At 33.0% G+C, this 14421-nt stretch overlaps 1 protein-coding gene across 10 annotated transcripts in view; it reads left to right on the forward strand.

Moving 5' to 3' along the window:
* Window positions 1-1710: 1710 nt before the first annotated feature.
* LOC148597692 (uncharacterized) overlaps window positions 1711-14421 on the forward strand; it is a 50309-nt gene continuing 37598 nt past the window's right edge. The window contains exons 1-2 of one of the 10 annotated variants that reach the window (XM_088562280.1): window positions 1711-1820; window positions 12684-13352. In XM_088562280.1, coding sequence (XP_088418406.1) covers window positions 12684-13352 — 669 coding nt within the window. In that variant the 5' untranslated portion in view covers window positions 1711-1820. Of the gene's footprint in view, window positions 1864-4074; window positions 5567-5594; window positions 6079-11339; window positions 11479-12400; window positions 12489-12683; window positions 13353-14421 lie in introns of those variants that run through there. The other 9 variants (XM_088562278.1, XM_088562284.1, XM_088562283.1 and 6 more) reach the window with 9 other exon arrangements.

Here is a 14421-nt window from a genome sequence, read left to right on the forward strand (position 1 = left end):
TCATCACTCACATGTGTATATTCATAGAAAGAACTCTCGACTTGTTCAAATTCAAACAAATAACTTCTTAGACTTGACCGCACACAGTACACTCCTAACTAAATTGTGACTTTCTACATGAAGGGAGATATGTCTATAACCCGCTAAGATAGAGAAGGGGGCAGGCTGTTTTACCGTTGTCCATGTATGTGTATTGTCATATGTATAAATATATGTATTTTTTCTGGCAGAATATTATGACAGCAATTTTTTTTAAATCTTGAATGCATGTAAAAGGCTATAGTTTTAAAACGACTATATCCCATGGCTTTTAAATACCATCAATTCAACTCTTGATATTTGATAGAAGTAGTCTTTTCATATTAAATTTAAAGTTAATGCATTGATGCACTTGAAGACAACTGTAAGGAAATTGTTAAGAGGTTTAAATGACTTACTGACTTGTTAAATGCAATGGCGTACCAACCATAACAAACCTACCAGGCTTGAAAAAACACACAAACCAAAAAAAAAAAAAAAAAAAACATTCGATTTTTGAGTGTCATTACCAGGATTAAATTGGCTCGAAATCATGTTGTCCTTTTGATGATAAGAAAGCAGTAGTCCTCCAGTAACAATGTGTTTCTGTTCTTGTTGATTAACCCTTTTCGCTGTTAGAAGGGTCAGAAAAATTCCCGACGATTCTAAAACTGTCAAATTTGGAAGCGTTCCCTCCGCGGGACTCGAACTCGTACCGCTGTGACACCTATGTCCATGGCAAAACCGCCTGTACAAAATCCAGCACCCTAGACCACTCGGCCAGCTAGGCTATATATATATATGTATAGTTTAGCAGTATTGGGAGACGTGTACACTCCAAAAATGACACATATGAGAATCATGATTTGCAAAATGTGACAATCATATGGTATGGGTATGATTTAAATCATATGGTTATTTCTATATAATTATTGCATGATTATCATATGATAATCATTTGTTTTTATAATTAATTTATCCCATGATCATCGAATTAAGAAGTACTCTTTTCATATTCATCGATAAAAAGTTAATGAATTGATACACTTGGAGAGAACAGTATAAAATTCATAAAGAAGTTTGAATTTGTTACTGGCTCTTTTTAACAATGGCGTACTTTATTGCTATGGTTACCTGGCTTCTTCCGTTGTGAAAACAATACAGTAGAAAAATATCAGATGTTCATAGTGTCGTTCTTTTGATGGTTAGAGAGCAGTACACCTTTAATACCATTTTTGTTTATTAACCCTTTTTTGCGACAGGAAACTCTATTTATTGCCTATTTATTACGTCTTCAAAATAACTTGATATCAATTTTATCAGAATTCATTATACTTAAAAACAAACTAATAAATCGGTATTCAACCCTTTATAAAATTAAAATATGAGAAGAAACTTTCTGAACCAAAACTTGGAAAACATAATTGAGTTGTATGCAGTTAAGTTTTGGGAAAGAGGTGGGTTTTTTTTGCGTGATAAAGAAACTGTTATGCTTTATTCTTGCTTTATAACTCTTGTCACTTTTTGATCCTGTTTCTTAAGTCAGTGATCATACCTCAATATCTTTCATGGTTAAAATTTAAACAAAGGAAACAGTTGATCGTTTATCTAAAGGAATATTTTGAAGTGGTAAACTGGATATCGAGTTACAAGTAGGATGGTCGTGATCATTGATGCAATAAAAGAGCTGTAAAGAATTTTAGAATAGAGGTTTAAATTGGTTAGTAAACTTTTGAATGCAGTGACGTACCATTGTTGTTACAAGATCTGGGTTATGATCATAAGAATTCATATATTTCGTTGTAAGTACCAGAAATAGATCAGCTTCTCATCGTTATTTTGAAGGTAAGAAAGTGGTAACTCCCGCTATCTGAAAATGTTTGTTTCCAGATTATCTCATTTTGCGAGAGGACGCTCTTTTTAATTACCGATTTATTTCTTCTTATGAGTCATTGGTATTAACTTTTCTTATTTACTATACATAAAGCAAACTAATACGTCTCTTAAAAATATTATTAAAAGTCAGGGTAATTAAAGAAGAATGTTTTTTTAAACCAAAACTTGAAACACATTAATAGAAACGTTTGTGGTAAATTTCTCACTGAAATATTGCATTAAATGACTAACTTCACCAGTATGGTTACAAGAATAGAGATGTTTGAGAGGCAGTGCTACTTGTGACCGCTTATTTCGGACCAAATATGACTGAACATCATACTAAGCAGTTGTATTTATTTCCACTTTTCAATCTTTGTTTCTATTTCAAACATTGCACCAGTGTATAGGGAGGCGTCAACATTGCCACTTTTCAATGTTTGTTCCTTTAGCAAACATTGTACCAATGTATAGGGAGGCGTCCACCTTGCCACTTTTCAATGTTTGTTCCGTTATCAAACATGGTATCAATGTATAGGGAGGCGTCTATGGTGCCACTTTGCAATGTTTGTTACTTATTCAAACATGGTATCAGTGTATAGGGAGGCGTCTACATTGCCACTTTTCAATGTTTGTTTCTTTATCTAACATTGCTCAGTGTATAAGGAGGCGTCTACATTGCCACTTTTCAATGTTTGTTCCTTTATCAAACGTTGTATCAGTGTATAGGGAAGCGTCTACATTGCCACTTTTCAATGTTTGTTCCTTTATCAAACGTTGTATCAGTGTATAGGGAAGCGTCTACATTGCCACTTTTCAATGTTTATTCCTTTATCAAACATTGTATCAGTGTATACACTCTTTTGATTTCCGATAGATTCTTGGTTAACTTGATTACCATTTCATATGATTATTAAACGCTTTTCATAAATTATATGCTTCATGTCAAAATTAACAAATGAGAATATTATATTTGATATATGACGGTCGTATCAACTCAGGTCTTCATAAATCAGTCATTTCATATACTCTGATAGAACGTTATGCATTGATGCACTTTAAGAGACTATAAATAATTTATGAAGAAGTTTAAATTTCTTACTGTATAGTTAAATGAAATGACGCACTTCTACATATTATGGTTAGCAATAATAACAAACCTACCAGGCTTGAGTTGGTAAATAAAACCACCATTACCAGGATTAAATTGGCTTGAAAACAAGTGGTCCTTTTGAAAGTTAGAAGGCAGTAGTCCACCAATAACACCATTTTCTGTTCCCGTTGATTAACTCTTTTCGCCACAGGAACCCATCGTTTTATTGCCGATGTATTTCTTCTTTAACATTTCTTGATATCATTTATTTTCTGAATTAACTACACTCTTTGAGACGTTCACGTTTTCCATTTTAGCGTTCGTGCATCGTTTATCGTGCATTTATACGTCGTTTTGCGTTCATTTAAACGCACGATAGAAACATTCGTTTAAACGCACGCTAGGAGCGTTCGTTTGAACGCATGATAAAAGCGTTCGTTTAAACGCACGATGGAAGCGTTCGTTTATTTTTGTAATTTGATTATTTCCTTGATTTAACTGTTATTTTCATATTATTTGCTGTTATTAATTTATATAATTTTATTGATTGTATTTTCTATTTTTTTCTGTCTTCATTATACGTCAATTTTATTATTTTTCGTCGTACGTCTATTGTGCGTTTAAACGATATAAGCGTTCGTGTATCGTTCGTTTAATAGCACGGTAGGAGCGTTCGTTTATCGTGCGTTTAAACGCACGCTGGTAGCGTTCGTTTAAACGCGCGATAGGGGCGTTCGTTTAAACGCAAGATAAGAGCATTCGTTTAAACGCACGATAAAAACGTTCGATTATCGTGCGTTTGTTGACCGTTTAGCGTGCGTTTGGGTATTGTGCGTGCGGGAAACCTAAACGTCTCAAGGAGTGTATACGTACGGTGTATCAACCTGTACCATGGAACCGATTTGTTCAACGTGTCAAAAAAAAAACAGTATTCCTCTAACAACAACAAAAATCTGCTCCGGTTGATAAACTCTTTTCGGGACAGAAACCCCTCTTTTTATGGCCGATGGCCGATAAATGTACATGAATTGTAACTATATACACATGTGTACTTGAAATAAATCTTTAGATGTATACAGCGATAAATATTCCAAAAACGATTGACCAAGATTAGCGTATGTATATGTATGTATATAAGTATGTACTACTCTTATTCATGTCCATAGCAGAGTGAATGTCTTCTTCTTCTTCGTCTTCTTCTTTTCATTTAGAGTGTAAATACAATGTAGCACCCGGGACATAGCTAAAAACGTACATTTATAACGATTATGAATACGATAAAATTCTTCGGAACGTTGAGGATAAAATATTTAGATAAGACGTGATGTCTTTCATTTGTCAATAATTGGCCAGTTGAAGCCATTTCATTCATTAAAAATTAAAATCACGATGAATTGCATCATTGAATAAACCTACCATTAAAGCTTCAAAAGAATGACCTGTATAAAAATGGGAGCGGTAATTTCCAGCTGTTGACATATCTAGATATTATATGATATTAGTATGCGGACAGCCTTTAGACTTTTCCAGATTAAATGGAGTTGGTTTCATTTGAAATTGTTTCTTTACACCAGGAACCCCCTCACAGTTCACAAGTAGCAAATATAACAAGATTCACATTTCAAAGATAAATTATCAGAGGTCGTCATAAGATATTTTTAAAGATTTGTTTTTGAATGAATGAACATGTATTTATGGCTATCACAGTATTTTATTTTGTAGCCACCTGTATGTCCGTTCTTGACTTCGTCCATGGCTACTTATCAACCTCAGTTGTGTATCATGTCACATGCAGTGACTAAAATCATTGGAAAAAATAAAATGTCTTCTTTTATTGATTTTAGATTTTTATATTGGCTTATTTATTTTACCCGACGCTACTAGCAGTATCGGATTGAGTCAAATCGAAGGACAATGCAACAATAATCCAGCCTTGATACCTCCTTTTAAAACTAGTAAATTATACGAAACACGCTCCAACTCTTATGTGACAAAATGGTGATGACTTGAATGATTTTTTTTCTTCTTTTCGTTTCGTGTTATACTTTTCAGTTTCGTATCGCAATTTATTTATTTTCGTTTCGTGTAGGTCAATTTCGTTTCGTTTCGAAGGATTTCGTTTCGTTTCGAATTGTTTCATTTTATTTCGTTGTGTTTCGATTCCGTTTTGAATTCTATAGGTACCCTGGCACACACGTTGCGGAGGAGGGGCCCTGTAGTTACTTTTACACACTGCTTTTACATCGAACCGGTCACAAATATAAACTAGTGCATCCTGGTGTATTGGTTCTTTGGAGGACAATTCTGTTGAAATAAAACTTTTAACAATAATTACACTGAATTTACTATTTAAAACATTCGCGTAAAAACATTATACATATTTAAAAAAAAAAAAAAAAAAACTCCAAGTCTTTCTATCTTTTACCCTCCTGGATGCACTGGTTGTAGATTAGTAAGACCGTGATTTGTCAGGTGATTCATGAATGCAAATTGCTGATATCACTGTGTTACATGGTATGGCCATAACACCAAGCTCCTGCAATTCTACACGCACAAGGAAATACATTGCAAATGTAACAGGTTATTATTAAAAATGTTGTTGACCCTTGATATGTTAACATATCCGAGTATATGCTATATAAGTTAATAGAGGAAGTCCGAGACGCCATAATTGGAGTCGATGCGAAAGTACAGAATGTGTTGGTTTTTTTTTCACAATTTTTACATATCAAAATTAAATGGCAACCACATGTACAATATCTTATGCAATTGAACAATGATTGAGTTATTCGACGAAACACATGCTATTTTGCAGTCCAGTTTGCAATTTGAACAACTTCAGTCTTCATTAAAATATTTGGGTGATTTCTAGTCCATATATTTTGCTTGGTCACCTTTCTTGGGCTTTGAGTTTGAGGCACTGACATCAACTCAAAGATTTATGTATAGCAAGGATTGGAAATTCGTGCAATTTTACATAGTGCGATAATAGATATGTTGCATGGCGTGATATACAGCGAGAATACCCATTATGCATTCCGTTGATGCTGAGTGTGCCCTGTTAATGGTGGACGATTTCCATCACGATAAATGTAGGTATTCTGGCCCATATGGTTTGAAAAAATATGAAATCTCCCACTTCAAGTTGCCTTCAGACTTTTTCAATGTTTTGTTTTGATCTATACTTTCATTCGAGACCTAAATCTCTTATCAAAATTTTCAACCTGGTCCCACCTTCGAAGGTGGTATTCCCTCCTCATTTAAAATTCTAACTCCTTCTCCAAACCCGATCAATTGTCATAAAATTTGTTTAAAATTGATCAGTAATGGTATGAGGATGTATATAAGGAGTTTTATAGCTGTAGCTTTCCCTGCATTTGTGATATCAGCGTTTTTATATGCCTTGATTTTGACTCCTAATTGTGTAGCCCCGCCTTCAAGGATGGTTTCCCTTCTCATTTAAAATTCAAACTCCTTCAAAACCCGAACTATCGTCATTTTGTTTCAAATTTATATCAGAAATGGTCCGAGGGTGTAGATAAGGAATTTTATAGCCGTAGCTTTCTCTTTCTTACTGATATTAATGTTTTTATTTGACCTACTTTTGATTTTTTAAAAAATGGCGGCCGGAGTCACTCCCTCGAGGACAATTTTCCCTACTAATTAATTTAAAATTCAAAGTCCTTCTTCAAAACCCGAATTAGGCATAAGCAGTTAAAATATTATCAAACTAAGCTAAGGAAAATAAGCAAACTAAAAATGTAAAAGCAAACAAAATAAACTCAATGTTTTCCTCACTCTGAGGTGCAAAGTAGCTCGAACAATCTTCTTGGGATTAGTACATCACATTACATGATCATTATCGAACATGGCACACATTGTAACATGGATACACCTGTATACAAAATAAGGATTGTAACCATTTGTGCCAAAAATGCACAACCACACAAAAATCACATGAACCTGTATTAAATTGTATTTTTAGCCAGCTTGCAGTTTTCAATCATTAATATTCATTACTTAACCTTATTAGATATTATTTCTGTTAAGTTAATTACTTTTAATTAGTTTTAAATCATTTTAATATTTTATAATTTTTGTCAGTCAGTGCATCAATCAATCAGTCTCTCATTTCAAATAAACTGTAGATATGAAATAATGAACAATGAAGTGATAAAATAACTATAGATACTTTGCATTAGAAGCATGGTGAAACAAGGAGTAAATTATCACTGAACAGAGTTGAACAGATTCATCAAATAGTTTCAGATCGACATAAAATTCAAAATTTCTTCCATCTCTCTCAGTAGCAATATCAAAAGAACAAAATAAAGGACCACCAGGTTTAAACAATCAATGAAAATGAATAGAATAATCCAAACTGACCTTCAGTGCTAAAGTTAATAAATAACAAGTCCACCCCGACTTAAGGTCATAACCTTAATTTATATATCAAAATAAATAAAAGCACAGGTTTCATTCAATGTTTTAATGAAATAAAATTCACTATAATTATGAAACACAAATCAAATAACAAAAATAAGTTAAAATAAGTAAGAAAATAATTATAATACAATAAGTAAGTTCATCAATACACATCACTATAAATTAAAAACATATAATACAATACATACAAAACATGTCAAATTCACTCTTCCTCAGGACTATATCATGGGATTTGTGCAGTAAACTATTTTCAATGATATATAGTTTATTCTCACTGTGTTTCGAATGATTTCTTTATAAATATACTTGTTTGTATTGTTTTGGTAGCAATCCAAATATGTGGATTTAAGCAAAATGAAAATTCTGTTCTTTTCTGTTCTGGGATCGCCCCATTATCTGACAACCCACCCCCAGTTATCTAAGACCCTGATATTTTGACATTCCAATAGTTTGACTTCCAAATAGTCTGACAACACACCATTCCATAATAATTATAGTATAAATTGAAAAGGTCGTCAAGATAGTTGAGACTATTGATAATTGACTATGTGATTATAGCCCCCCACCAAATCTAAGGGTATCTATCTATCCTTCCATTATACAGGAGACCCACCTCTTATCCATTACTCCTCTCACACCACTGCATGGTATTGAATGAAACTTTCAGAGAATCGTTATTGAATGTGCCCATTTTGCACCTATTTTAGATCGTGGTCCAAATCAAAATGGGGTTCAAATAGTGCATGTTTTCAAGGGGGGGAGTAAGAGTTATTAGTGAGCTTTGCTCTCAGTTTTTCTAGTTAGTCCTCTACAGGCTTTAGCTAAAGGGGACTTAAGATTTACACTCCTTCCTTTCATCTGTCAATCTGGAAGTAAATTGAAGTTTTCCGCACCTTTTTTCTAAACACTATCCAATATTGTTGATTTTTGGTATGCGAGTAAACATTTATGAGGTTCAGATGAAGATTACATTTTGTTCCGCTTCGCTGATTTTTGTCTGAGTTATAGCCCTTGAACTTCGAAAAATTTACCGAAATATAAGTTTTCCACACTTTTTTTCTAAATATGCTTGCAGATCAAGGGTCCGGAAATTTTGACAGCCCATGCCGGACATTTTATCAAATTTCTGTGGACATTTTTGTCATTCTTTTGCATGTTCAGATCGAAAATAAACTTAAAAGACGTTTGTATGTAGTTATTTTAGGATGAATACTGGAAAGTGTTATTACATTACATACTCTGTCTTTTACAAGATATCATCGTGAGTGAACATGTTCGGTTTTGACTACACGTGGACGTTTTAAAATGCAAACAAAACATCGTATCTTTCGGACTTTTTCATCACTTAGGCAAACAGCTGAAAACTTCCAAGTGATGAAAAAAATGATGATTATTTATAAAAGAAAATTGTGAACACATTTTGTATATTGATTTAAATTGTCTGTTGACTTCTGTGTTAAAACAATTCAATAGACGAATAAATAATTACAAACTACATGTACGACTGATTCATAGTTTCAGTTCCATGTGCCTCTGAAAAATCGGCGGGAAAATGGTGGACTTGTCAATCTTTTGCTTAATTAATATATGTATGAAGATTCTCCAAGTTACTTTAATTAATTCGTATAGGCAATGGGGCTGCACATGTACCGTTAAGTCAATTATGCAATCAACTAATCAGTTACAGGTAAAATTGACAAACACCTGTCAATTAATTTCCAAAAAACAATTGGGAGACTGGTAGACAGGATGTTTATACATTAATAGAAAAAACGCAGACTGTAATTTATAAGGGTTGACAATTTTTTTATGTCCGATATTGGAAAATTGTCGATGGATGTTTGCAAAATTTGTCTGTCAATTACTGGCATTTTTTACCGTTTCCGGATCCATATTGCAGATATTGAGTCTACCCTTATGAGTCACAGATCAAAATTAGGTTTCTTTCCACTTCGCTGATTTTTGTCTGAGTTATAGCCCTTGAATTTACTGAAATTTAAGTTTTCTGCATTTTTTAGCTCACCTGGGCCAAAGGACATTTGAGCTATTACCATCACTATGTATCCGTCATCGTCTGTAAACTTTTTCAAACATCTTCTTCTCTGAAACTACTCTACAGATTGTAACCAACTTTGCATGAATGTTCCTTAAGGTATTTTTAACAATCCTTTTGTGGCAAAAAACATGGGCGCTGTTACTAAAAATAGACCTTAGGGGTCAAATTCTAGAATTATGCAAATAGCTAAAAAACAGTTGGGTTTAGCTGGATTTTCCCACTTGCGGGAAACCTAAATGTCTCAAGGAGTGAACGGTAATATAAATGCAATTTTCCTATACATGCTATGATTTAACATTTTCTGTATTTTCATAATGCTGTCAAACTTTCTATTATTAAAGGCTTTCGTAATGACCAATTTCATATTACAGTTTTTTCTCTAGATTACTGAAATTTGTACATTTGTGTAATTATACATTTAAATTTTGCTATAATTCATATTCTGCTAATACATAAATTTATATTTAATTACTTTACCACAAATGTTTGAGAAAGTTTTATCAAAATTAAAGTTGTTCTATTATCTTCATTCAATGTCAAATTGGCAGTATGAAAAAATCCTCCCACTTTCATATTGTTCAACATGTATTACATTATTGACAAGGTTTTAAGGTATACTTCTGTAAATCATTTGTGTCATTGTTCAAATGGTTTTCTTATTTTTTTCTTGTCAAATATCAATCTTAAAAAAAGTTGAAAGGGTATTATGTCATTTCATATTAATTGTACTAACTCTTGAATATGGATATTTTACCTGTTTGAATAAGGTTCTGTTACATTACATTTATTTGTATTATTAATATGTAATAAAACATGACTATGTAATTTGTTTTAATTACAGTTTCCTGTTTTCATGAAAGTAACAGAGGTTGAACATCACATCAATGTTATCATTTTCACTAACATGTATTTACATCCGATTTAGTGTCACTTGTGAGTGAAAAAAAATAGTAACCCATTAAAGGATTATAATTTGAAATGTCACGTTCTGTGTGTGATTTTCTCTGTAACATATACTTAAATAACTACATTTTTTATTTTATTGCTGTTGATGAGAGGTTACTCCTCGAAACACGTGTACGGCATGTCGAAATTCACAATATATAAAACTGGTACTTTTTGTATTTAGTTTATTTATTTTTATAAAACACTTTTACACAAAGACTTTTACATAAAGCCTAAACATTTAAAAATTGTTTGAAAAGAGCATAAATTTTGCATTTTTTTCAAACAAAATATTTTTAAACTATGTTTGAGAAGTGAACATTTTTGCTATAATGTTTTCAAATTATAACATCATGCTACTGTTTTTCGGGCCATTGGCGTCATAAAACGAATCACATCACAAAAATCCTTAACTTTCCCCAGAAATGTCTAGAGATATTATTGGCAATATTGTGCAGGTCAAAGTATAAAATGAAATGTATAGATTAATTAAGATATGCTATGAAATTTAGAAAAATAGTAAAGTGGGAGATAACTATGATTATACAGTGGCAACATTACAATTTTCTGTAATATAAATGGAACAGTTAAAAGGGAGTTAACTCTAACCGAGTTAAGAAATAAACTATATTACATGATAATGTAATATTACGCTATTAAGTAATAGCCTGGACTTTTGATGAGTTACAGATGAAGTTTACATTTTGTTCAGCTTTGCTGATTTTTCCAAAGTTACCAGCTTTCAGTTTTACTTGCTACACCAAAAGCTTAACTGTTTTTTTCTAAGATTTTGAGGTTTTTTTTGACAAAACAGTCAACCGTTATTTGAAACCTAATCTGTTCAATTGTCCATGCATAAAACTTAGAAAATCTGCATCCATTAAATGGATTTGAACATCTTTCTTGTCTATGTCCATTTTCTCAAGATTCTACTGGAAATTATTGGTACCCAGCTAAAAACCAAGTCCACTAAACAAAAGCTAGTGTAAAGGATCTTTTAAATATGAATTAGGAGCTTCGCAGAGTGCAGCATGATATGACCACTGTAAGTTGAGCTGTATTCACATGGGGCAAATGTTTACACAATATTAATTTTTGCAGACTTAAGCATAGGGACTTAAAGTTCAATTATAAATTGACATAACAACTGATTTTGAAACAATATACATGTAGCTCAAAATTTGAAATTTAGTTATATGTGAAAAAAAAAATGGAAAAACATGGCTGCCAGTAATCAAAAGAATGTAGGGACAAAAAACAGACATGGAAAACAGACATACACAACAAAGAACATAAAGTAACTAAAATCATACAAAGTAACAAAAGCTAATGAGCAACTCGGACTCCACTAAAAACTGGGAGCATGGACCAGGTGCAGGGTAAGCATCCTCTGCTTTTCTAGAAACAACTGCCGAGTTACCCATCATTTTCCCTCTGAAATTTTCATTATGATCTGATAAACCATGTTGGAGTTATTATACCCCACGCAACAAAGTTGCGAAGGGTATAATGTTTTTGACCCGTCCGTGAGTCTGTCAGTCCATCTTCAGTTTTCCAGACTTTTTGTCTAAATGATTGCAGATATTGACATGATTTTTGGTTTACAAGTTTACCATGATAAGTTACAGTTGAAGTTTAACTTTGTTTCACTCCTATGATTTTTACTGAAATTATGGGCCTTGAACTTAGTTTAATTCACAGAAATAACAGTTTTCCGGACTTTTTTTCTTAATGTTTGCAAATATTCACACGATTTTGGGTATATAAATTCACCAAGATAAGTTACGGGACAAGTATGCAGTTGGTTCCGCGCCGATGATTTTTACTAAAATTACAGGCCTTGAACTTAGCTTAATTTACAGAAATTACCGTTTTTTTTACTTTTTATTCTAAACGCTAGCAGATTATGACATGATTTTTGGTATATGATTACACCATAATAAATTATAGGTCAAGTGGACGTTTTGTACTGCTACGATGATATTTACTTTGGATTAATTACAACTCAAAGAAAACAGTCTGGAGTTTGAAACTATCATTGAGTAACAGAATTTAGTAAGTAAGAAGATAAAGGTCTAAAGCCTAAAAAATACTCTTTCCATTTTTCATTGGGGGCCTCCTGCATGTTTTTCTCTTACGAACAAATTTACTTGAGTATCCAACATTGGGAAACGTGGGGTATGTGAGTGCACTCTCTATTAAAGGTTCTTTAATTGCAATTATCATAGTCCTATCATTCTATTTTATTAGATGGCATCGAACTTTAAAACTTGTCAGGACCTGGACAGGAAAAAGTTAGTGGAACTATATGAGAATATTGCAATGGACATTGTCTTCAATTACTTTGAATCGAAAATACTTGGTGGAGAATCATTCACAGTGTTCTTAGAACGAAATCTACATAAATTATATCACTTATGTGACTGGAAGCCATGTTGCATCTCTTTATGTGAGGCAAGATTCAAATATTCCAGCCTAACCAAAGCACAATTTTGTCTTCTTTATGAAAAAAAAGATGAAGAGGGATGTGGTGTAGTGATGAAGAATGGAATTAAAACTCAATGCTTGTGTATTTATAGGCAAAATCAATCAACATCTCCTCTCGATCTTGATATTGGAATCATATGTACTCTGTTTACAGAAGGTTGTTCTATGCATATGTCTCTTCCTGGACATCCAAGCGATTTAGAAAACATCAGAAATGTCAGAAACACAATATACCATTTGGGAAATGAAAGTTCCCGTTTAGAGTTGGACAAAGAGGCACTCTGGAATAAACTTACAGAATCAACTCTTAACATTGCCAGTACTACAGGGGATATAAATCGGGAACTAGTGAGAAGAAGAATTGACAAATTAAAGAATGAGTACAATAAGTTACAAGCCTTTTCTAAGGCTGTTGGAGATGAAGTGTATAGGGTAAGTAAGATTTTCTAGATGCATCTATTAGACCAGGGCTTTTAAGATATGAAAATTAACTAACACTAAAGATCCATGCACTAGCCCATGACTTGTGGTTTAACCAAAGAGAAACGGTAATAACCCATTGGGCTTTTAAAGTCTGTTTTCATTTCTCTTTATCAGATTTTGCATTCTTCTCTTTAACTTATGTTTTAGCTTCATCCAGATCTCAGTCGTTATTTTGTATACGACCACTAAAAAATTGCGTTTGTATAATATTATACCTGGGGACACTTTATTTATGTGCAACTTTAGTTGAAATTGACTAATTGTTTTGAAATTTGGATATGATTTTGCTGACTATTAGAGAAAGGTTCATGTTCAATTTGGACTTTGTGGCCCCCACCCTAAAAAAAGGGTAAAAAATAGGAAAAATAGGTATTTTATTAAAATCCATGTAGAATGTTTGTTTTTTTTTTCTTATTTATTCTTTTTTGATTGTGTTCCTTATTCAGCTCTGGTAAACAGAGTTTTGTTTGATTTAGACCGTTTTCTAGTTATAGGAGGTCAAAGTTGGGTAACACCCAAAAAGTATATTTTTTAGCTCACCTCGCTAAAGGCCATGTGAGTTAATATTACCATCGCGTTTTGGCTGTCGTCGTCCATTGTCATTAACTTTCTTGAAACATCTTTTTCTCTGAAACTACATGGCCAGTTTAATGTTGTTCAACATCAAAAGACGGACCTATGCCAAAATTGTCAAAATTATTCCTCGCCCAAAAATTGGAGTTATGACCCATCAAAAATATTTTGTCGTTTTTTTAGCTTACCTGGCGGAAGGCCATGTGAGCTATCGCATTCCCTTGGCGTCCGCCGTCGTCGTCGTTAACAATTTTTCCAAACACTTTTCCTCTGACACTACTTGACAAACTGGAACAAAATTTGGTATAAATGTTCCTTAGGGTATTCTGCATAGAACTGATGTGGGAATTGTAGATCTGTCAAAATTTTTCCAAACTCTTCTCCTCCAACGCTGCTTGACTAACTGGAACAAAACTTGGTAAGAATGTTCCTTAGTGTATTCTGC

Source organism: Perna viridis, chromosome 14, assembly GCF_037379345.1.
Source record: "Perna viridis isolate PV_CMFRI_1.1 ecotype Kerala chromosome 14, ASM3737934v1, whole genome shotgun sequence".
NCBI lineage: Eukaryota > Metazoa > Mollusca > Bivalvia > Mytilida > Mytilidae > Perna > Perna viridis.